Below are 23,537 nucleotides of genomic sequence, written 5' to 3'. Positions count from 1 at the left end.
TTTGTTTTTTCAAAATGATGTTTTTTTCAGTCGTTCACTGGTGTGTTTGTTATTACTATGCCTTTTGTACTGCCGACTGAGAGTTATCAGTACTGATGTAATACAAGAGTTTAAATTTTTCCTTGACATTTTTTTTGCTGAGTTACTGGTTGACAGTAGCGTTTTGCGTCAGATATATCAAGATAAGTTTTTTCAATTTTATTTTTGACTGCATTCAAAAGGATTATCAAATGGTTTAAATAATAATGTCACTGCTTCACCAGGCACAAATCAGAAATTATATCAGTACTGATGTGTACTCTGCCTTGTACTGACGACTGAGAGTTATCAGTACTGATATGCTACAAGAGTTTAAAATTTTCCTTGACATATTTTTTTCCTGAGTTACTGGTTCACAGTAGCCTTTTGCGTCGGATATATCCAGATAAGTTTTTTCAAACTTATTTTGTGACTGCATTCAAAATGATTATCAAATGGTTTACATAATAATGTCACTGGCGATGACTCCACATGGACTCCAAGGAAATAATGCAAGGGGCCCAGATCCTTGAGAGCAAAAGAGGCTTGAAGATCGGCAAGTAGCTTGGTAGTAGCAGCAGGAGAGGAGCTGGCCACAATAATGTCGTCGACATACACAAGCATGAAAATGATGACACCACTCCGGTTGTAGACAAAGAGAGACGTGTCAGCTTTGGATGCTATAAAACCAAGTTGTTGGAGCCGAAAACTGAGCCGAGAATACCACGCTCGAGGAGTCTGTTTGAGACCATATAAAGCCTTGCGAAGTTTGCACAAATGATGAGGCACCGAAGGATTCATCGTCAGTTTCAGTTTCCTCGCCCCCGACACTGTCATCTTCATTGTCTTCGTCTGATTGGCCGTCATTCTCATCAAACTCTTCTTCTTCATCGTCTTCATTTGATTGCTTGGAACTCTGTACCTTGCCTTGTTTATGTTCAGCTCCACTGACCTCCTTGCCCACTTTGCACGTGCGGGCATTATGTCCGTCAGTTCCGCCACACTTGCGGCAAGTGTAGCTGTTACGTGTGTTGTCTCCATTGGTAGAAAGCTGGGTGGCTCCAATCTGCTTGTTCTTGTTGACAGTGGCATCTGTGCGGAGTGGGCATGTGCGGTAGTTATGGTTTCTCACGACGTTGCAGAATCCGCATGCCCTTACCCCGAGGGGTTTGCCGTCCGGGCCAAATTCCACGCGCTTGATGGGGCGTGGTGGCTTTTTGGCTGTTGCTTTCGCAGCTTTCGCTGCTTGCGTCTTGCTCTTCCTCCCCATTGTGTTTGAGAATATTGGGGGTTTAATCACCCTTTCCTGCTACTGCTGGTAGGATGTGCTATTGTCATGTCGTTCTCCTACAACACCATCAAGCTCATGATCTCGCATGTGAGTTTGTCGGTGCTCTTGAGTGTGCACACGGGCAAGCTCCGGTTGCTGCTGCTCCTCTTCCTCGTTCTCAAACGGGTCAATAGCTCCCATATGGTTCATCTCGAACAACATTGTAGCAATATCCTGCTCAATGGCTTCATTGTCCGCGACACCTCCATTTTCAGCAGAATGCATGGCGTCGAGTTCTTGTTCAAGTTTGTCCATGACGACCCGCGTCCTTGCCATTTGCTCTTGGCTTCTCAAGCTTTTTCTGTGCACCCTCATGTTCAGCGTCAGCAGTGAGCTTTCAATGCAGTATTGGGATGCCTTGTTTGACGCTACTGTCCTCAAGTCATTTCTGTCAAATGCTGGCTGGATGTTCGGGCGTTTGGTGTATCTCTTGAGTATGTATTTCTCTGGAACGCTTTCAGCCTTAATTATCTGCATAATGCACAGGACATGCACGCAGAAAAGACCTGTATTTGTTTTTGGAAGAGGTGCATGTTTTTTGTCATTTCATTCGAACAAAAACTTTGCAAAAAAGTAGTACAGTATGTAACATCTTTTTTGTAGTCCTCACCTGTGTGGTCCCATAGCCTGCACTCGCACTCATATGTTTCTCCCACGGGGTCTGCAACCACCTGGAACGCGTGCTGAGCCCACACAGACAGTTTTTGCGGGTGGTTGTAGCGCACTAGGTACTTTGTGGGCTCTTCCGTCTCTGTCGCCGTGAAGAGAGTGCTCAGTTTTAGCCTATCTCTGATCTCGCTGTACATAGCTCGCGTGTACAGCTTTGCCATCTGGGTGTCAAACCCATAGAAGGTCAGCGTGTTTTGTTCCTTCTGCAGATGCAAGAATGATGACCAAATTGTTAGTTTTCTCGCAGGAAAAACTTCTAATAAAGTTTTTACTTTAGTAAGCATGTAATTTTTTGTCTTACGACAAGTGATAGAGCTATACCCAGTTACCCATCGTCTCCTGGTTCTCTGTCTGCCTCCTGGTTTTGACGCAGGAGTTTACCTGGCTGACAAACCGGTGTAGGTTATGTCTCTCATTTACATAGTTCTTCTTGAGCACATAGTTCATGCTCTCACTTTGCTATGTGGATGTCATTTTGGCGCAGAAAATTTCTTTGAAGTAGGCTGGTATCCATTTCCCACGCTCGTTCCACATGCCCACCATTGTGGCATCATTGTGGAGGTTGTACTTATCCATGAGTCTTTTCCAGGCATCCTCAAACTCAGTTGGCATGAGGGGCCAGTTGAGAATTGATGTGAATTCATCCTTAAGGTCCTCGTGCAGGAAATACAGGTACGCGAGGTGTTCCCTGTACTTCTTCATAATGTGCCAGCGGCATAGCTTATGTACTGTGTTCTTGAAAACATCTGCGATCGCCAATGAGAAAATAGACTCGGAGTGGTCAGCGGATGGTTGTGCATATATACCAATACAATTGACACAACATTTTTACTGTGTTATTTTCCTTTTCTTTTTTGGTAGGGGGTGGTGGTTGGGGGTGGTTTTAGCGGGTGTACCTGTGAGAATGCATGTAGGAGCCTTCCTTCTCATGCACCTTAAAAATGTCCTGAACAGCCACTTGAATGAATCTGCATCCTCATCTCTTATCAGGGCAAAACCAAAGAATGTAGTCTGTAAGTGGTTGTTAGTTCCGACAAACACCCCAAGTGGAATATGGTACTTGTTGGTCTTGTATGTTGTGTCAAACGTTACGCAGTCCCCGAAGTCCTGATACGCTCCTCGGCAGGTTGCGTTCGCCCAGAATATGTTCTTAACTCTGTCAGACTCATCGAGTTGCATGTCACAGAAGAATTCCCTGTTTATAGCTTTCATCTCCCTAAAGAAGTTGACAGTCTTTAGGACATCATCCACATCATCAATCCTTGAATTCTTTGCTTTCCTGCATATAAAAAGTTCATTGAAAAATGCATGTTGAACTGGCGTCAGGTCATGCGTTGCTTGATATGTTTGTACTGACAGAGGAAAAAAGACGTAGGCGGTTTATGGGAGGAGAACAAGTTTGTACTTACAGGTTAATCAGGTCTTTGGCATTCATTTCGAGGAAGTAGCTACCAGGGTCATCACTGCCCAGAATGCTCATGATTTGCGCGTGTTCAATGCCTTTGAACTGCAAGTACTTGACGTACTCCAAGATTGTTTTGTCAAAGTTTTTGTGGGAGTGCAAGAAGACAAGCATTTCTGCGGTGAGCTGTAGCCTGTGGTTGTGTTCCCAGACTATATCTTTTACGACAAATGTTTCATCCTTTTCCTTCTTCAGCCTCATTTTAGCCCCGCAGTTAGTTCTGGCTATCGTCTTGTTACGCTGTCTATTTGCTTCAGACACCTTTGATTCATAAACTCCATGGCACGTGCAATAAAGGTAGGCTCTGGTCTTAAACTGGGGGCCTTCCTTGACAGCAAAACCAGCGTGCTTTGCATATACGTTGTAGAAGTTCTTAGTTTCTTCGAAAGTTTCAAACCTCATCTCTAGCCTTGGCAGAACATAAGCTTCAATGTCAGGTGGCTGCACACAACAGTGACAAAACAAAAATGTTAGATGGGGTGGTCACAGCACCATGGTATGGACTGTGCTTGTATTTTTTTCCTATATGGATACTTACATGTGTATAGCTCTGCGCTGCCTCTGGTGTTTGTTGTTCTCCCTGGTTTATGGGCGCCGGTGGTGTCACCCTTGGCACATGCAGCAATGCATCTCTTGGAGGGAGCAACGATGACGAAGATCTCCGTCTCCCGTTGTACGGACGTCTCTCCTCAGATTCATTGTGATGTTGCTCCTGTCTATATGGCTCATATCTTATACTTCTGAACCTGCTAGAGTGGCCAAAATTTCTGTCTTTTTGCCCTGGTCTTCCCATCGCAACTGCTTTTGCAGCACGGATGATTGATGTTGACGGAGCGACTGGTGGAAGCCTTCTTGTCCTTGGCTTTTTGCATGCGCTGGGGAAGGAAAACATTTGTTGTTGGTGATATTGTTGGCCTAGTTGCAACCCAGTAGCGGCAAAGCTTACATTCCCAGACATTGATGTTTGCTGTATAGAAGGACCTGTCCGTGCTTCTGATGATTGCGGTGTATCTTCAAATCTGCCTGTACTGTTGAAATATCCAGGCGGTATTTCTGGTGTTACCCAACCAGGTGGTGCCCCATATCTGTTTTGCTCATGAAATGCTTGCTGCGTGCGCCGCCTTGCATGCTTCTGCAAACAACATTCAAAAGTTTTTGGGATTAATCTGGTTTCGTTTTCAGTCGAACTGATGAACGTTCATGTTCAAACACGGATGTACTGTTTTTTAGCACTGTTTTGTAAACTGGACATTGAACTCATGCATGACTTCTCCTTTGTTCTTCTGTAACTTATGCAACTACACTAGAAGTACTCCTAGTTTATGTATCATTGAACTTACTGTGTAACTGTGGCACTCTCTCGTCACTATCTACCTGGACTGACGCATATGTGCTATTTTTTTTAACTTGAACTGAAGATAGCATATTAGATGCACTGACAGTAACCTCGACATCCTAATCGTGCATCAATGCACATACATTACAAGTACTGCTAGCTTATGTATCACTGAACTTATTGTGTAGCAATTTTATATTATTTTTTTGTAACAGTTTTGTTACTCGTTCGAACTGGCGCAATTACATGACTTGTACTCTTAGGAATAACAACATACAACTCTCAGCGGTAGCTGAACCTTGTCACTATACCTGGACTGACGCATATGTGTTATTTTTTTTAACTTGAACTGAAGATAGCATATTAGATGCACTGACAGTAACCTCGACATCCTAATCGTGCATCAAGTGGCAGGGGTGTCAATGAACTGATGCTAGCATTTGCAATGTACCATCGGGTTCTTCATAGCAGGACTGACGAACTGATGGAGTGACACAAACGTGGGGAGCAGACATTACCTCCAGTGTACTGTCTTCTTCTTCTACATCTCGTGGGCGTCTTACTGGCATGTTCTTGCGAGGCGGCACCATTGACGCATCACCTGCTTGTGGTGGACATCTGGCGAAGAGGTTCGTAGAGGAAGCACCTTGTGGGGATAACTGCCCCGGAGAAGGAGACCCGGCGACGGAGGGAGGCAGGAGGCGGGGATGACGGCTCCGACGATGGATCCGGCGACGGAGGGAGGCAGGAGGCGGGGATCACGGCCCTGTCGATGGATCCTGCGGCGGAGCGAGACAGGAGGCGGGGATCACGACCCCGACGATGGATCCGGCGACGGAGGGAGGCAGGAGGCGGGGATGACGACCCCGACGATGGATCCGGCGACAGAAGGAACGAGGAGGCGGCGGCGGATCCGTCGCCGGCCAATCACGGCGCCGCGGGCTCCCTCGCTCCGGCTGCCGCCGTCGCTCGCTCGCCCGCGACGGCTGCCTCCGGCGGTAGGAAGCGAGTCGGATTGGGGCTGGGTATTCTGTTACCGGTAACAGAATAGTCCAGCATATATATATATATATATATATATATATATATATATATATATATATATATATATATATATATATATATAGGGTCGCGCTATTCGTCACCCAGGGCGAGGAATTCTTATTCCTCACCCCAACCGGACCACACACTTCACGAAAGACCGGACTTGCGGGGTAAATTTACCTCACGCATCTTTTTTTTCCAGGGATTACCTCACGTGTCATTATACTGCTAAAATAATCGGGAGAAACCCCACTATGGATCGTGGGATGGTGGGAGACTGGGAGGTGTCTGCCATTTTCCAAACCGTCTCTGTCACACAACCTGTGCACCGCCGCTAGCCCCGACCTGCTTCGCACTAGCCATGGCGGCTCCTCTTCTCTAGAGACCGGCAGGGCAGGCCACTCTATCCCTGCGGTGGTGGCTTTGCAGAAGGATAATAGGTCGTCCCACCAGCGGGATCCAATTCAGCGCAAGCGACGGAGCCAAGTCTGACCTCGACTTGAGCGCCAGGGCAGCGCTCGCCCGTGCGGAGGTGCTCCGCGAGCAGCTCTGGGACTATGTTTCTCTCATCTCCCATCGTCATCTCCTTGGTTGAAAGGACCTGGGATCTCGCTGGCCGCCAGTGAGCCATCATGGTATATGTATCATCGACCTCCTCTTCAATTTGTTCACGTCTCCTTCTTCATGCGCTCATGAGCTCAAGCTTCGCCCCTTGCCTCTCTCGAACATCGAACATGGCCGCTTCCATCTACCCTGGTGACTTTCCTACCTATTTTTTATAGACTAATTTTATTTTATTTTTTTGATGTCGTCAAGAGTGCATCAGATTATTTGTGTTATACGTTTGGCATCTAAACGGGGTTGGTAAGTTGTGATGGGGCAATCACTTGTCAAGAAGTTACTCGTGCCTGTTGTGATGACAGCAGGACGAAATTACCATGCCATGTGAAATTTAAAATGCTTATGCTAAGGTCTCAGATTATGAGAATTTCTCCTGCCACGTCTGCCACAAAGCTAGCATGGCTGCGACCGCATCATGTAGCTACTTAGCAATTTTTCTTCAGCTTGTAGTTTGGGTACTGGCTAGATGGTAATTTTGTTGTCTAAGTTCTTCTCTTGTTTCCTGATTTTCAGGGAGATGCCAATACGCAATCCCAAAGAAAGGTACTTGTCTCCAACTAGTGTTGTTTCTTGATGTTGTTTCCTTAAATTGAAGCACGACTAATTCTTTAGTTCAAGAGTTCAATATTTTTGTTGTAGGGATCCAACTGAGCCTCACCTTATAAGTAAGCTCTACCTGCTGTCATCAATGATGATGAACTCCATCAAAACATCTACTTTTTCCTCTGAAGAATTCCCCTTTTGTGAATCAACTTTGGTTCTATGGCCTGATTGCCTTATCAAACTAATTAATTTTCCTTGCCCTTTTTTTGGGAAGCTATGGGGAGAAAGAACTTGCTCTAGAATATAGGTTTGTACCACGTTACATGATGTGCAAATCTCACTGCAAATACGCTTGTATTGTTTAGAAAAGTCCTTGTTCTTTTACTTAAGAGTCATAACTATAGAGCTAGTGCTCCTCCAAACATTATTGTAATGTTAGTACTTAATGTAGATCCTGGAGGTGCTGCTAAAATTTCCTACTAGAGATAAAAGAAATAATTTCTGGGATTTCTGTCTGTTTAGAGTGCATATGTGACTTTCCTATCATCCAGGTATGGATTTAAAGTAGATGTACCTCATGTTGGAGTTGAAGTAAATACTGCACATACTTTTTGTAGAGTTTCCTATCAATTTTGAGCTCCTTGTGTGTCACCAGTGATTTTTCACATAAAAATTACGAACTTATGTCATTAATTTCAGGTAAAAATTATATCACCAAAGGCATCCCCAGGCATGCCACTTTTCACAATTGAAAAAAATGATAACCTTTTAGTCCTCAACAAACATATTGATGAACTTTCACAATTAATAATGCAAATTAGCGGCTGCTTTACTTATCTTGTTTTCTACTGCAATCTGCAAGGAACTCAAAAGATAGTTGTACATTTGCTCACCTGCATCCTGGTCCATATATTGTTTGGGCAATGTAGAATGTCAGAACTTGCTGTTTTTTACAGGTTTGAATAGAAATTCATCAACACATTTTTTTGGGGACTAGAAAATTATCAATCAATTGGATGCCGAATTTTGTAATTCAGGAATAGATGACTCTCCATGCTCTCATATGAACGTGTTTCTAGATCTTCTGGCTCTGTTATGCATGGATCTAACTAGAAGCTTCATTTAGTTGGCATGCCATTGTCTTCAGTTTGAGATTCATGATGTTACTACTTGTTCTATACAGATAAAAGAAATTTATGTGTATATGGGCATTTCCAGTTTCTACCTTAAATATTTGTTTTATTTTCAACCTTAGAAGTTGGTACTTTGAATAATTCTTATTTCCATTTTTCTGGCTGGGTTGTTGTCTTCAGAATACCATTTTTTGTTTAGAATGTTTTCACTAAAGGAAATTTTAATGAAAAACCCCACAGTTTTATTTCTTACTCCAGTTATCTATGTGTTGATTTCTTGTTTGAAACTGTTGGGTATTCATATTAACAAAGCTCCAGATGTTTGACCCATCAGCATTGTGCTATAGGGTTTTCAACTTTTCATGCATGTTCCTTGGCATAAGATGAGATAAGCACTCTTTCATTTTAGGTGGTAACTTAGTAAAGTGATTCAGTATGAACTAATGGAGTACATGGGTGTTGTACAGATGCAGAAGTATCAAGAACTGCGCCCGGAGGAAGCACATGGTGCTATATTGCGGTAATAGCGGGATCATGTCACCTATGAGAACAAGCACAACCACAAGCACGTGCAGCTGCTCAACCTGTTGATGATCGCCGCGAATTTAGAAGCCCAACTGAACCTGCCAGTGCCATAAGATGTTGAAGAACTCTATATTTCTATGCCATGAATTGAACATGTCATTCAGCTCTTCTCTGGTTCTTCAGTCTGACAAATAGAAAAATTTGTAACAATATGGCAAAGATTTCACCGCCATCTTTTTCATGATGTATAGTGAATACTTGATTGGGGCGCAATGCATTTACCTATTGAAATATTCTATCGATAAAATCGTTCCGTGTGAGAGCTTGTCGAATTTCCTTGTAGAAGTACCACTGGAAATTTGTTCTAATTTGTATACTTCAGCAGATTGTGATAGGCTTGTCATTGTCAACAAGTATCTTTGTTGACTGTATCCGAGAAAATTTATGTTTATTTCTTGGATTAAGATATTCTTCCTGTTTGTATCTTCCTCTAGTATTTTGCCTGATGGTTGTCTACCGAATCATCTTGACAGTTATAGACCACAAACAAAAAGATTGCTGATATGCCAATTCAGAATGCACGATATTCTCTTAATACTATCAATGTGAAGGAACTCCTTTCTTCTCAGTTCTCGTCTTCAGCATTCTCCGCGAGGTAAGTTCTATCCGTTTGATTCTGTGGCTCTATTGGAGTAATTAGAATATGACAGTATGTTTCTTTATTCTGCTCTGACATGATAGTATATGTCTTGGTAAATACGTATCTCTGAATCTTGAAACTCTGAAATTCTCGGATTCCAGTGCAAATTCAGTGAAAAAAGTGCATGCCAAAATAAGATGCAGTACACTATATTAAGAAGTAAAGTTCATGCATACACCAAAATCCATCCAAATTAACTCAGAAATTCTCTGAATTTTTAGTATACCACGTAAACTACAGTACGCAAATAACTTAACAAATTTCTTTGAGCTGCAAAATAACTCAACTAATCAGGATTTCCTCTAGCTCAGAAACCTCCTATCTGGCAAAAGAATCATCGCCGGCCCCAATATCAATCACCTCTTCTGTCCTGGTGGGATCATCTTCGGAATTCTTCGCCCCTGCAGGGGTCATCTTTAGTCTTTTCACATATACACACAGTAGGGTTGGCACAGAATTCGCCTCTTTGTGGCATGATTTCCATGGAATGTCCCATAGATGCTTTTTGGACTACTCACACCTGTGATGAGAATTCGCCCCATGACATATATCCCATGTTTGTAAATAAGGTGTAGAGTTTTTTAACATTTTTCTGTGACAATATATCTCAAGCGAAAAGCAGTGTCATAATTCAAAATGAACCAAGAGATATAGCTAACAGGGATTTGCAATGAAACAACAGAAGCATCGGAGCATCACCTTGGTCCAGCAATAGCAAGTATTCTGGCCATGTTGCCATTATTGTCAGAATCACTTCTATCGCAGAAAATGAAATCAATTGAAGTCATGAGAGATGAGTGTGCCCAAATGGAGTCAACTCATCTTTACTTGACAATGATCCTTCTGTATGGAAATATGGAAAGAGTGCTCTGAGGGTAGGTAAAGTATCTTCTTCACCTCGCTACAAGCAGCATAAATATGGACATTGCTTCTGTGGCCTAATGCTCCCAACAGCAGCCCTACCTCGTTAGGAGTTAGTGGGCAGGGCACATACCTTGCCTTCTTCCTTTTCTCTTGGTTATTTGTCTCAGATCTGAACACAAAAAGTTGGCGATAGGTAGCTTTACCTCACTATCAAAGTATTGAGACCTGAAATTGTTCATACATGCAAGGTTTACATCGCTTCCAAATGGCACCTTGATCTCAGCTCTCCTTTTCTCTGCCATAGTAACACCTTAAAAGGCAAGCATATCACTTCAAATCTGCCATAAAGCCATGGAACATATATTGATAAAAAAACAAAAGCATAATGATGCATGCTGCAATATTTTACAAACAAAATATTATTCATTTCTTCTTTATTTTTAATTAATTAGCCTTCATAAGTTTGGTGCTCCATTATCTTTTAGTTATAAACTGACAGGCTCTGAAAGACAACTAAATAGTAATCACTAAATTGTACTGGCATTAGCTGCTCTAGGATAAATAAAATCCATGCTTCATTCTTTCCAAAAGAGTGAAGTGGGGAGTATTCTCAAACTAGAAATGTTAAAACAAAGTTTCTTAGTGGAAAATATTTGGCGGTGATCACAATTAGCATATGAGAAGAAAGTAAACATTGAGACAGAGTCCATGCCTCTTCTATTTTCGGATGAACTAATAAGTCAAACATTGTTTATAAAATCAACTAGCGCGTACAAGTAGTTAAACACTTTTTATACGATTATGTACACACACATAAACCTTCAGCTGCAAAATAATGACCCTCAACATAAAAGCAAATATTTTATCCCAAAAACATATGAAAGAACATACAGTCAAGGGATGGGTGGTTTTAGCCCAAAAAAGACAAAAATAATACTGAATTAATTTTGATAGTGCATCAACAGGAGGTAGATTGAGATGTAATCCCATGGAAACCCGTAGTCAAATACTCCCTCCGTCTCAAAATTCTTGTCTTACAATTGTCTAGATACGGATGTATCTAATACTAAAACGTGACTTGATACATCCGTATTTAGACAAATCTAAGACAAGAATTTCGAGACGGAGGGAGTAGTTTTTGAACAGTCCAACAGTACAAATGCTTCTGAAACCAAAGAGAAACAATCAGCACGACAACAATTAAGCACTAGGTTAATGTCAAAACTCATGTAAATTCTCATTGGTAGCAGAAACCTGAATACCTTGGATCACTTTATTTGTTGCAACGTAGAGAGTTGGTGCATTTAATCACTTTCAACTCATTAGACAAAATTTGTATCTCTCCAGTAGCAGTCCACTTTTTTCACCATGAAAACACTATTTCAGAGCAGCAATAATACTGAACTTTGATACCCAAATAACAAAGGTACCTGCAGGTTTTTGAAGCAAAGATCTCATGTTTTCCCAACTCTAACTACATTTACACATTTTGCAGAAAAGGGAGGGGGGAATATTGAAGTTACTACACGACAATAATCTTAGCAGTGGCATGGTGCCTAAACAACAATTTTTTTTTTACAAAATACTCTTGTCAATTCTACGATCATCTAACATAACCCAACAAAAGAATCATGAGGAGGGGAGCCTGGGAGAGAATTTTCAGACGAGGAAGAGGAAGAGAAATAAGAGGGTGATGGAGGAATACTTACAGGAGAGAACCAAGCAGTCCTCGTCCTTGATGCAGGCGTCACTGGCGATCGTGTATGCAGAGGGGAATGTGGGGACAAGAACATCTCGGCTTGAAACAAGTATTTAGCTTGTAGGATAGCTATGCCCTAATAAACAAAAAAAATACAGGGCTGAGATCAAAATCAAAAATACAATGCTTCACCTCTGCATATGGGCAATCTATATAAATTCAGATAACTGAAGTTCTTACTAAATGTGACCAAACTGGAGCATGGAGCAAATACTTCCCATGGGAGAATAAATCAATACATGCTCCTGGCATGGAAATCAGATCAGTCCACAATTAAATTTAGCTAACAACAGTATACCTATAACATTTTTTAAATAACAACATAAAGAAGAGAAGGTTGCTGTTTTTGCGTGACATGGAAAGAAGATCATTCTACGATTAAATTCGGCTAACAACAGTACACCTAAGTTCTGAGAGAAATGCACCATCAAAAATAAGGGAATAAACTGAATTTAGATAGATAGCCAAGCACAAATGCAGATTTAGGACAACATGTATATGTCGAGCCTATGAGAAACATTACATGGCATTTGAAATATGGAAACATCTAGGTTTGCAACCATCAAATCAACAAATTTTGTTTGATGATTCTCCAACTATGTCAGAAATTAAATGATTAATATGGGATTTCTAAAATACTTTTGAGATTCGGAATGAGATAAATGCTACTGTGGTACAGTAGTGGATTCAAGTTGGGAATAAACTTATACACAGGCCAAAGTCAAATCACAAACCTAAGAAATAAGGAAATATCTAAGATGGTCAGATAAGATGTAAATTGACGCCTGAGCTTCCTGCACAATACTCCTCCTGCATAACACCAATTAATCTAAACATCAGTAATGACTAATAAGAAGAATACAAACGCACGTATGCACACATATACAGAGGGAGAGAAGGAAAGAGGAAAAGAGAAAAACTTGTCCAGAGGGTAGCAGCTAAGACACGAAGGCCATGGAGCCTCGTCCAGCTGGTTGAAGAAGTAGGGGCGTGGAATAGATATTGCTGCTACAACCGCGCATCTTACGCGGGGTCTGCTTTCGCTGGTCGTAGGAAGGGGGCCGCGAGCCTCGCTCCAGATGGAGACCTCCTGCTGTTGTGCGCAACAAAAAAAGAAGTGGGATGGGTTCCGGCGCCGGTGCGACGACGACAGGATATGGCACGAGCTCGAGATCGGGGAATGGCAAGGCAGGCCGGGCCATCGCCAGCGCGATGAAGGAACCGGAGGGTGAAGGCGGGTGGTGGCACGGCCGCCGGCCGACAAGGCTGCCACCCGCAGGGAAGCCTCACGAAACGCTGCTGCAGCAAGCCAACGGGGCCACCATCAGCGTCGCACACACCCGAATCCACCCGCAACTGCCGTCCGCTCGCCGCCGAAATCTACCGCCGCTCACCTCCGAACCGCTCGCCGCATCCGCTCCCAATAGTTTCAGAAATTGCGGGGAGTGGGGTGAGCTCCTAAACGGCTAAAGCCCATGGTAGAAAAACAGTTGGTAGGGGGACTAAATTACCTCGGCTGGAGAGGTACGGGCGGGTGTGTGATGGAGTCAAGTTGCCGCCGGCTGGCTGGGTCATTCGACCGGGGTGAAGAATTACTTATTCTTCACCCTGGGTATTAAATAGATTATATATATATATAGGAAAATGGGTTAGTACTCCTAGGAGTACATACTCCTATCCACGAGTCAGCTTTGAGGCTATCCGATATCCAATTACTTAATTAATTATTTAATTAGATGAAAATCTCAGGGAAGGGATAAAGTGGACTTTGAAAAGTTGTTCCGGAATACTAGGGATAAACACACGTACTGTTGCACGTTTGTTGCCCCGTATATAATCTCATTATTAGGATCTTGAATCTTCTATCCGCACCATGCCGGGCGGCGGTGATACGATGACGGCGGCGACAAGAGGATGAAGTGCGGCACGTGCCTACGGGGAAAACGCACATAGAACGATGCGACGAGCCTCCCTGGCCAACGCAAGCTACAGGAGGGTGATCCATTGATGACGCACCGCGCGTCGTGCTCACGCGACTCACAGGGCGACACATCTGACGAGAGATGGCGCGTTTTGTACGTTGCCGATCTGTAGCTGCGCTCGCTCACGTTCCATGACGGCGAGCTGGTGCTCCGGCGGGATGCTCTCCGTATTATTCTGATCGATGACCGTGGAGTCACGGTGGATGCGCGTTTTCTCCGGGCGGGGGAGTTCATCGACGTCGGCGACATTGTCTCGCTACCGTGTCACTTTGCGAGAATTCGGGCGCGATCTACGGAGACGTGCACGGTCCATGGCGAGGTGCACGAGGGGCGTACGTAGATTCAGGCGAGCGTGGACCGTCCCGGGGTGGCCCCGTCCCTCACCAACCATCCGCTAATGGCGGCAGGACGCGTGGGAACAGCTCCATGGCTACCTGACCGCCAGGCGGGACCCAGCACCGGATCTGGCGTGGAGCCTTCTAGTGCGGAGGAGACAAGGGGAGCTGCTTCACTTTCCCCACCTACCCCAACTACGCGAGACGCACACCTCGCTCCTCTCTTCAAGCACCTATGGGAGCGTCCTAGGGTTTGCATCCCCAATCCATCCCCTCCTGATTCCTTTGGCTGGTGGAGGGGCAAGGCCGGCGGCGACGTTCGATCCTTCGCCCAAGTTGCTGGGGCTGAGCAGGCAGGGAGCGTGCCGCGCATCGTGATGGGAGATCTGGCGGATGGCGCGACAACACTGCGCGGGGTGGATTCGGTGGCGGTCGCAAGGCTCCGTTGCCAAACCAGTCTCGTCATATGGTATGGCATTGGCCAGATCCACCACCGGCGACGTCGGGGGATTCGAGATCTGGTGGTGGTGAAGTTGCGGACAGATGGGAAGCTGCCGCTCGGGCCATGAGTGATTCGAGCAAGGAGAAGATGGCGGGCGCCAAGGAACCGCCTCCACCACCAACATCTGGGCATGTGGCGACCAAGGGCAACACCGAGCTCTGCATCAATTGCTCCCTCCCAGGTCATTTCGCTCCTCGTTGCCCTACCATTCGCTGTGATAAGTGCAACAAACTAGGTCATATGGCCCAACTTTGCCAAGTTCTGAGGCCTTGGGAGTGTACCCCCTTCATGTGTGGTTTTCAATCTCCTGGTCAGGGTTTCTTTTATATACCTGATATGTGTGCAGCTAAGCATAGTGTGGAAAAAACCAATAATGTGGTGATTACTGTAGTTGAAGGGGATGCTACTGTTAAGGATATTGAGCAGGAATTTAATGCTATATTTGCCAAAAAACCTGGGAAAAAGAAATGGCGTTGTACTGCCCGCTCTATTGGCCCTGCTCAATATGTGATGCGATTTCCTAATGCCAGTGAAGTTGAGAGAGCATGCTGTTATGGGAAACGCTTGCCGCTGAAAGAGGGGAATATTGTGGTATGCATTACTCCTTGGACCGCTTCGATTGGAGCTAAAGGCATGCTGGAAAAAGCGTGGGTTAGGGTTCGCAACATTCCCATGGAGAAAAGGTGCACTGACCATGTGGCTTATGCCGGGGCTCTAGTGGGGATTACATTAGAGGTGGATGAATCGACTGTGCATAAACCAGAGTATGCTAGAATTCTTCTTGGATGCATAGATGTTGAGAAAATCCCTCCTTCGGCTGAAGGAGTGCTGGGAGAGAAAATATATGATTTCTTTTATGAAGTAGAAAAAGTTGTGACTATGGGTACTGGAAAAAGTCAAGCCTATACTGCTGTGGACAGCAGTGCATCACCTTCTGTCCCCAAGAAATTAAGGATGGATTCATATCCTGCTTCTTCAACGGGGCAGGGGGAGACTAGTGCTTCCATGGCTCTCAATCTGATAAAAGTTCCTGTGACAAAATGACTGAAGATCTGGATAGAGATGAAAGAAATGAATATCACAGCAATGTGAACAACATACATAAAGGTGCTTGGGGGATGATTACTCCTATTCCTCCCTCACCTTTGTTTGTGTGTCGTGATGAATGTACTTATGGGAATGCTTTTCCTCCTTTGTCAGACTATGTGGTTTGGCCTTCTCTTCCACATATTGTGCCTTTTGAGGAGGGAACTGTGGAAGGGGGAGACAACTGTAGTGTCTATACAGTTGAATCCCCTTCTGGATCACCAATCCATGACTGCATGAGTTGTGAAAAAGAAGTTCCACACAGACAGAAGCAGAAGCTGGAGAGGGTGGAGAATGTGGCGGCAAACAGAATGAGGAAGCGTAATTTGGAAGGTATGGATATGTCCGAGTCAAAAAATCAATTCTCCGCCTTATCTGATTCTGCTATTATATTGCGTGCTGCTCTGATGGGAGTGCAAATCCCTGATGATGACTTTGTTACTGTTGATATCCTGCGTGAATTAGAAATCTCTAGAAATTCGTTACATGAAAAAATTGATGCTAACTCACAGAAAATAACTGTCAATGATGGATTGGGTAATGATGTGCCCCTCTCTTTAACATGGGATGATGATAGTGGGAATATGGACGAACCATTCATCCTGGTTCAGTCTAAAAAAAAGAAAGAAAAATCATCGCAGGAAATCGGTGATAGTAATATCCCCTAACAAGTCCAGTAGACCTGTGACTAGAAGTCAACATAATAACGAGATGGGTAGGGCTGCTATGGATCCTGGCAGACCTACCAGAGCGAGAGGAAAACCTGAAAGATACAAATGAAAGGGGTTTTTTGGAATTGTAGAGGAGTGGAAAAAAAAGGTATGTCCACCTGCCTGATTGACATGATCAATGTCAATGCTTTAGATTTCATTGGCCTTCAAGAGACTATGAAGAAGGTCTATAATCCTGCATTTTTCAGACAGATTGATCCGAATCATAAATTTCGTTGGGAGTGGAATCCCTCTAGGGGGAAATCAGGTGGCATCCTGTGTGGTATTAGCAAGGATAAGTTTGATATCCTTATGACCAAGTGTGGTAAATACATCCTACAGTTGACCCTGTTCGATAAGAGCAAGAACTGTAGCTGGGCTTTGATGATTGTTTATGGTGCGGCACATGATGAACAGAAGCCTGAATTCATTGCGGAACTGTCATCTATGTGTCACAGTACAAACATTCCGTATCTAGTTGGGGGAGATTTTAATATCATTAGACATTGTGGGGAAAAAAACCAAAAAACATCTATGTCCCATTTCTCGGATGTGTTCAACTCCGTTATACACCTTCTTGGGTTGAGAGAGATTTATATGACTAATGGTTGTTACACCTGGTCCAATAAACAAAAAAACCCGACTCTAGAAAAACTTGATAGAGTTCTCATGTCTCCTGAATGGGCAGATTTATATCCTCTCGCTTCTGTTTATAAGTTGACAAAAGAAATATCAGACCACAATCCTTTGTTGGTTGATGGTGGGAATGCCTCATCTAGATCGCCGGGGAGCAGATGCTTTAAGTTTGATAACGCCTGGCTCAGTAATCCAGACTTTCTCCCTCTGGTTGCTGAGATTTGGACCAAGCCAGTGTATACTTTAAACCCCATCGATTCCTTGAATATTAAACTTAAGAGAATTAAGAAATTCTTTAAGGGATGGGGCTCCAATTTGTTTGGTCATAACAAGATCAGGAAGAACATTATTAAGCTTGAATTGCAGGAGCTTGAGAAACTGGAAGAAACTGATGGTTTATGCGGGGACGCTTATACTAGGAAGTTGGATATTCTAGTTGAGCTGAATAATATGTATATGGAAGAAGAACTCCACTGGCATCAACTTTCTAATGAGAGGTGGTTATTGAAAGGGGACAACAACACTGATTTTTTTCATAAAGTGGCGAATGGTCGTCGTAGAAAAAATTCCATGATTTCCCTGGAGTGTGGGTCCACTCTTATTGAAGGTACTAAAAATTTACTTGCCCATGCCACTGAGTATTATAAAACCCTGTTTGGTCCGGCTCCTGGCAACAGGTGTCAGATTGATGCCACTTTGTGGTCTCAGGAAGAGTTGATTTCTCCAGCGGACAACGAGGACTTGACCCGTCCTTTCTCGTTGGAGGCAATAAAAAATGCTCTGTTCGACATGAAATCTAACCGTGCCCCTGGTCCAGACGATATTCCTGCTGAATTTTATCAACACTGCTGGGAGGTGGTGGCCAGTGATCTCCTATGCTTGTTCGAATGGTTTCATGCAGGCAAGCTAGATGTTCGAAGACTTAACTATGGCATCATTACTTTGTTGCCTAAGTCGTCAGATGCTAAAAGTATTCGGCAGTATAGACCTATTTGTCTTCTCTGTTGCCCTTACAAACTGCTCACCAAAGCTATGGACATTAGAGCTAGCAAATATGCGCATAAACTGTTTAGTATCCAGCAAAATGCTTTTATTAAGGGGAGACAAATAGTGGATGGAATCCTATCCCTCCACGAAATTCTGCACTACACCCATGTCAAAAAACAAGTGGGAGTGGTCCTTAAACTTGACTTCGAGAAAGCTTACGATAAAGTCAATTGGGATTTCTTGCTTGATTGTCATAAGAAGCGTGGATTTAACTCTAAGTGGTGTGGATGGGTCTCTCAAATCCTAAAAGATGGCACGATTAGTGTCAAGATTAACGACGAGGTGGGACCGTACATCCAAAGTGCCAAGGGGGTGAGGCAGGGGGATCCTCACTCTCCTTTCTTGTTCAATATTGCAGCTGATTGCTTGACCAAAATGGTTCTCGCTGCTCAAAAGAATGGTCTCATTAAAGGATTAGCTGCTGATCTTATTGAAAATGGTGTTAGTATCCTCCAGTATGTGGATGACACGGTTCTTTGTTTTGAGCACGACATTGACAAAGCTGTTAATATCAAACTCTTGCTATATCTTTTTGAACTTATGTCAGGGCTTAAGATTAACTTTGAAAAGAGTGAGATTTTCAGTATCGGGGGAGATAATGATACTGACTTGGTTTATGCTAATATGTTTGGTTGTCAAGTGGGCACTCTGCCTATGAAATATCTGGGAGTCCCCGTTACATATTCTGCTCTCAGGAATGCGGATCTGGACTTCCTTGATGGTAAAATTATCAAAAAGCTTGATGCCTGGGTAGCTTATGCGGCATCTTCTGGAGCCAGATTGACACTGTTAGGATCTAGTTTGGATGGAATTCCCTCCTTCCTCATGTCAATGCTCCTTTTCAAAAAGACTTTCATTGAGAAGCTTGATAAACATCGTAGACGTTTCTTTTGGAGGAGAAAAAATAAGAAACGTGGTTACCATATGGTTAAGTGGTCAAGAGTTTGCCGATCGAAAAAAATAGGAGGGCTAGGTATTAAAGATCTCCATAAGCAAAATGTTGCCTTATTAGTTAAGTGGTGGTGGAAATTAGATACGAGAGATGGGCTTTGGCAACGTATAGTCAAAGCTCGCTACCTCAGGAACAAAACTGTGGCTAACGTACAGAGTCGCTTTTCAGATTCCCCCTGTTGGAAAGCGATTATGAAAATCAAGGACTCATATATGGCGGGTAGAAAAATTGTGATCGAGAGTGGAAACCTTGCTAGGGTCTGGCATGACCAGTGGATCGAGAATATTGTGTTAGTTGCATCCTGGGTGGCAAACAATTATGTTCTTGTCTTTAGGCGTAGATTGGTTGGGGTGTTGGGAGAACAGTGGGACTGGATGGTTACGGAAGCTAGAAAACTCTCGTTGAACACCTCTTCTGATAAAGTTCTGTGGGCCTGGGGCAACAAAGGGAAATTTACTACTAAATCATTATACAAATGGTTGGAAAAAGATCTATCAGGCCCTAATTATAAGATGGTGTGGAAAGCACCTATTCCTCTGAAAATTAAGATCTTTCTTTGGCAGTTGTTCCAGAATGCAGTTCTTACTCGTGACAATATGCGTGCGAGGAACTGGCCTGGGAATCCCATGTGCTCCTTTTGCACTAACATGGAAACTGCGAATCATTTGTTTTTCACATGCTCGCTTGCCCGTTCAGTTTGGGGGGTGCTGGGCATGACGGCTGGGGCGTCATGTTGCCCCCGCTCGCTTTGGCAAAGTTTCGCTTGGCTCTATAAGTTCTTTCCAGGCGGAAATCATTTTTATATGATGATTATTGCTGCGATATGCTGGGGGATTTGGATACTCCGCAATAAAGTTACCTTTGATAATCATACTGTTCGTTCGCCTTTAGAGGCTGTCTTCACTTCCTGTTCATTCTTGTTGTATTGGGCAGGTCTGCTTAAGGGAGAAGATAGGGAGAAGCTTCAGGCCGGAGTGAAGAGGCTAGCGCATGCGGCTGCTGTTCTGGCGGACAGATCGTTTCCTCGAGGCAGGCTCCTCTTAGGAGACAACGAGGGGATCCAGATTGGATGATGAAGTTATGCGTCCGGTCTTTTGCTTACTCATCTCCCACTGGGGTTGGATGCCCGCTGGGTCTTTTGTCTCCTAGTTTTACTCCGTTTAGTTACAGTAATGTTCCAGCTTGCACTATCCTGGGACTTTTTGGGTTCTTAGTTTGAGCTGTGGCTGTTTGTGTCGTCAGGTTTTCGTCCCATGGCGGATGGTTCGTTCCAGAATCATCCTGCGGTGGGTTTCCTGACGATGCGCCAACTCGCTCTCCCCTTTCGGTTTTCATCTGCGCTCTGGGCGTTTTATCTCATTATGTTAGGTGTGGTGGTTGTACTGCTAAGACAGATTTGGATACAAACTGCTGTATTTTCGTTGATTGAAAAATTAATGGAAGGGGTGAGAGCCCGGATGGAAAAAAAAAGGAGGGTGATCCATTGACCAGGTTATGTACTATGTTATCATGCACTCTCGTGGGTAAATTCGATGCATGCATGCATTATCATGTTTAATTTGTGGTCTTGTTACACAGGATGAAATGATTTGTGGAAGCACTAAAGGAGTTAAGGTACACATAGATCTCGCTCTAATCTTATACGAGAGTAAATTTTTGAATGCAACAATCTATCAACGTCGTCCTACATAACTCTACTCCAATTTCTCAGGATGCAGCCGGACGGGACGGAGACGCCGGCCGGCGGCCACGCCGCCGAGCGGCCATGGTGAGCGAGTTCAATGCATAGAGTAATCCAATTGGCTAACTTCCATAGCTTGCACTCCGGCAGTCCAGCTACCTTGCGTCGGTTTCTGCTCTCCTGCTGCCGATCTGCCACACCCCACGTTGCAAGCAAGTCCTCAGTTGAAGAACACATCAATCGACGTCCTAGGCACCCATGATGCATGTACCTAGCGCATGTGTTATCATGCAATGTATGCATGAGAGGAATATTTAGCAACTTCCTTTGTACATATACAATCATCTTTTGTTTATTATACAGTAAAGATTAACAAATGAGACTATTTTTTTCCTTCTTATGTTTAATGCAGTATCTGTTCACTCATGAAAAATAATGTATATACTTCTTGATACGAAATTTAGGATACCCCCCCCCCCCCCCCCCCTCTCTCTCATTAAAAAATGAAGTATATACTAACTTCATATAAGAAAGGAGTATATACTTCTTCACAAATAATGTAGTATATACTCTTTCGTAAAGATGAAGCATTCATTTCATCAAAAATTGTGTAGTATATACTCTCCTAAAACAAACAAGTATACTCCCGCAAAGAAAGCAGTATATACTCCCTCGTAAAAAGAAGTATGCACCGCATCATGAAAAATCATCAGATACTCACTATAAAAATGTAGGAAGTGCATACTCCTTAAAGAGCATCATATACTCACTAAAAAAGCGCTATAATATACCCTCTCGGCATAAAACAATATGCACTATCATAAAGAATGAAAAAAATGCTACATATACTCTAACATGCATATACAAGCAAACTATGAGTATGTGCATGCATGCAAAATATACTGGACTAGAATGCTAGGTACTCCCTCCGTCCGGAAATACTTGTCATTGAAATAGATGTATCTAGATGTATTTTAGTTGTAGGTACATCCATTTCCATCCATTTTGATGATAAGTATTTCCAAACGAAGGGAGTAATAGTTAAGTGAATGTACTTCTGTTACCTCAAAACTAGGATCACACACGTACGCACCTAACTTCCAAGGAATATCTACGCATGCATTTTTTTAAATTAATTTCTAGAGTACTAATTAGGTGGGTCGCTTGGTTGTTGCTAAGGGTATACCCGTTTTATCCAACAAACCTTATCTACTAAGCATGGGAGTACATACTATATATATATATATATATATATATATATATATATATATATATATATAGTAAAAATGGAAAGAAACAACAAATTGAATTAAAAAACACAGGGGAAAAAGGTCCCAAACTTGGTTGTGTTAGGATGATCTCCACCGCGTGGGCCCAACGGCCCACCGGGCCCTTAGATCCACGCCCTGATCGGGGGCGCTCAACCCACTATGGGTGACGGGCCCCTGTCACCTGCACTATATAAGAGGTGGGGGCCGGTGGCTCGCATCACGAGGTTCGTCCAGCGCCGTACACTCCACCTAATCCCCTACCGATCTATGGTTAGTGCAGTGCTGACGGGAAGCGCCGCCACCACTTCACCCACTACTCTCTGCCATCACAACCGGCCACCGTCGCCATGGCTGGCACCGGGAGCTCCTCGAGCCACAAGGTGAAGGTAGGACCACTGGAATATCTAGCCTACTAGATCCCAGAGGATCTAACAATGGTATCAGAGCCATCTAGGCTAAGAATTTCCGGACAAAGTGCATACACAGAAAGAAAATTCCTTCCTCCCCCCAAAGAACCCTAGCAGGGCAAAGACAAACAACAACAACAAAAAGCAAAAAGTTCACCGGCAGAGGGCCTCGGCCCTCGCCGGCAAAGTGCGCCGCCACTCCGGCCGCGCCAGTTCCTCTCGATCCAAACGGGCATCGGCAAGCCGAGCCGTCCGGACGAAGAACAACCCCGCAAGGGGCAAAGGGCACTGCGACCAATCCGCTCGACGGCGGCGCGCTCACCGCAAGGTGGACGCGCAGCCGGCGAGGGGGAAGGCCACGGCGCCGCTGCCGTTCGCTCTGTCGTCGTCGAACTCGAATGGGAGCAAAGGGGGCAGCAGGTTCTCTCTCTCTCTCTCTGCCACAAGGTGTTAAGGATGAAAGAAAAGAAAATAACAGAAGGGGAAAGGGAAAAAAGTGGAGCCTCGCCGCGCCGGGGAGCCTCGCTAGCCGGCGGCAGCTAGAGAGGTCCGCTGCGAAGGGGATCAGGAAGGGCTCGACCCCACTGCTATCTCTCTCTCTGCCACAGAAGTAGGAAGAGGGAGGAAAGGAGGGGTAGAGGAAGGCAGATGCGGCGCGGTGGCTTCTCGCCGCCGTCGCCGGCGACCGGGGCACGGCGCACTGGCCGGTCGGCCAGAGAGAGCGCTCGAGCGAGACGAGAGCGGCGGGTGCGGGACGAATGGCCCAGGGTTGCAAGCGGCAGCGGCGCTAGCGGTTTTGTTTCAGCGAAACGCACGCTGGACCGTCCGATCATCGCGGACGGAGGCGATTGAAACCCTATTTGGTGCGCTGGGCCGAAAGGGAGGCCAGGCTGTAGCCGGGTGCTGGCCGAGGCCGCCGCAGCC

The 23,537-nt window shown here is 44.4% G+C and overlaps 3 protein-coding genes across 3 annotated transcripts; 2 read left to right on the top strand and 1 right to left on the bottom strand.

Moving 5' to 3' along the window:
* Positions 1–1,327: 1,327 nt before the first annotated feature.
* LOC147967907 (protein FAR1-RELATED SEQUENCE 5-like) lies at positions 1,328–5,405 on the bottom strand. Its single transcript, XM_087523309.1, has 8 exons — positions 5,334–5,405; positions 4,426–4,611; positions 3,427–3,920; positions 2,914–3,296; positions 2,558–2,763; positions 2,339–2,398; positions 1,939–2,220; positions 1,328–1,819 (listed from the first exon to the last, which is right to left on the bottom strand). Exons 1-8 carry the CDS (start codon positions 5,403–5,405, stop codon positions 1,328–1,330), a joined length of 2,175 nt encoding a protein of 724 aa, XP_087379435.1.
* A 9,382-nt stretch (positions 5,406–14,787) lies between these two features.
* LOC147967906 (uncharacterized) lies at positions 14,788–15,834 on the top strand (the record flags this gene model as incomplete). Its single annotated transcript, XM_087523308.1, has 1 exon — positions 14,788–15,834. A coding segment is annotated over exon 1 (1,047 nt), but the record flags the coding sequence as incomplete, so codon positions are not given.
* Positions 15,835–15,836: 2 nt separating this feature from the next.
* On the top strand, positions 15,837–20,669 carry LOC147967905 (uncharacterized; the record flags this gene model as incomplete). The annotated part of the gene is made up of 2 exons (XM_087525434.1): positions 15,837–16,242; positions 20,188–20,669. Coding segments are annotated over 2 exons (546 nt in total), but the record flags the coding sequence as incomplete, so codon positions are not given.
* Between the last annotated feature and the right edge of the window lie 2,868 nt (positions 20,670–23,537).

The sequence above is a fragment of the Triticum urartu genome, chromosome 5A (genome assembly GCF_056163025.1).
Source record: "Triticum urartu cultivar PI428250 chromosome 5A, HENAU_Tu73, whole genome shotgun sequence".
NCBI lineage: Eukaryota > Viridiplantae > Streptophyta > Magnoliopsida > Poales > Poaceae > Triticum > Triticum urartu.
Note: the sequence above shows the minus strand (reverse complement) of the source record. Positions and strands in the feature narration are given on the sequence as shown.

Coding starts and splice junctions, on each gene's coding strand:
- LOC147967907 (XM_087523309.1), bottom strand. CDS start 5,405: ATGGTGCCGCCTCGCAAGAACATGCCAGTAAGACGCCCACGAGATGTA. Junction 3,297..3,426: donor GCCAAAGACCTGATTAACCT/GTAAGTACAAAC, acceptor TTTTATATGCAG/GAAAGCAAAGAATTCAAGGA. Junction 2,399..2,557: donor TCCACAATGATGCCACAATG/GTGGGCATGTGG, acceptor TTTGTCAGCCAG/GTAAACTCCTGCGTCAAAAC.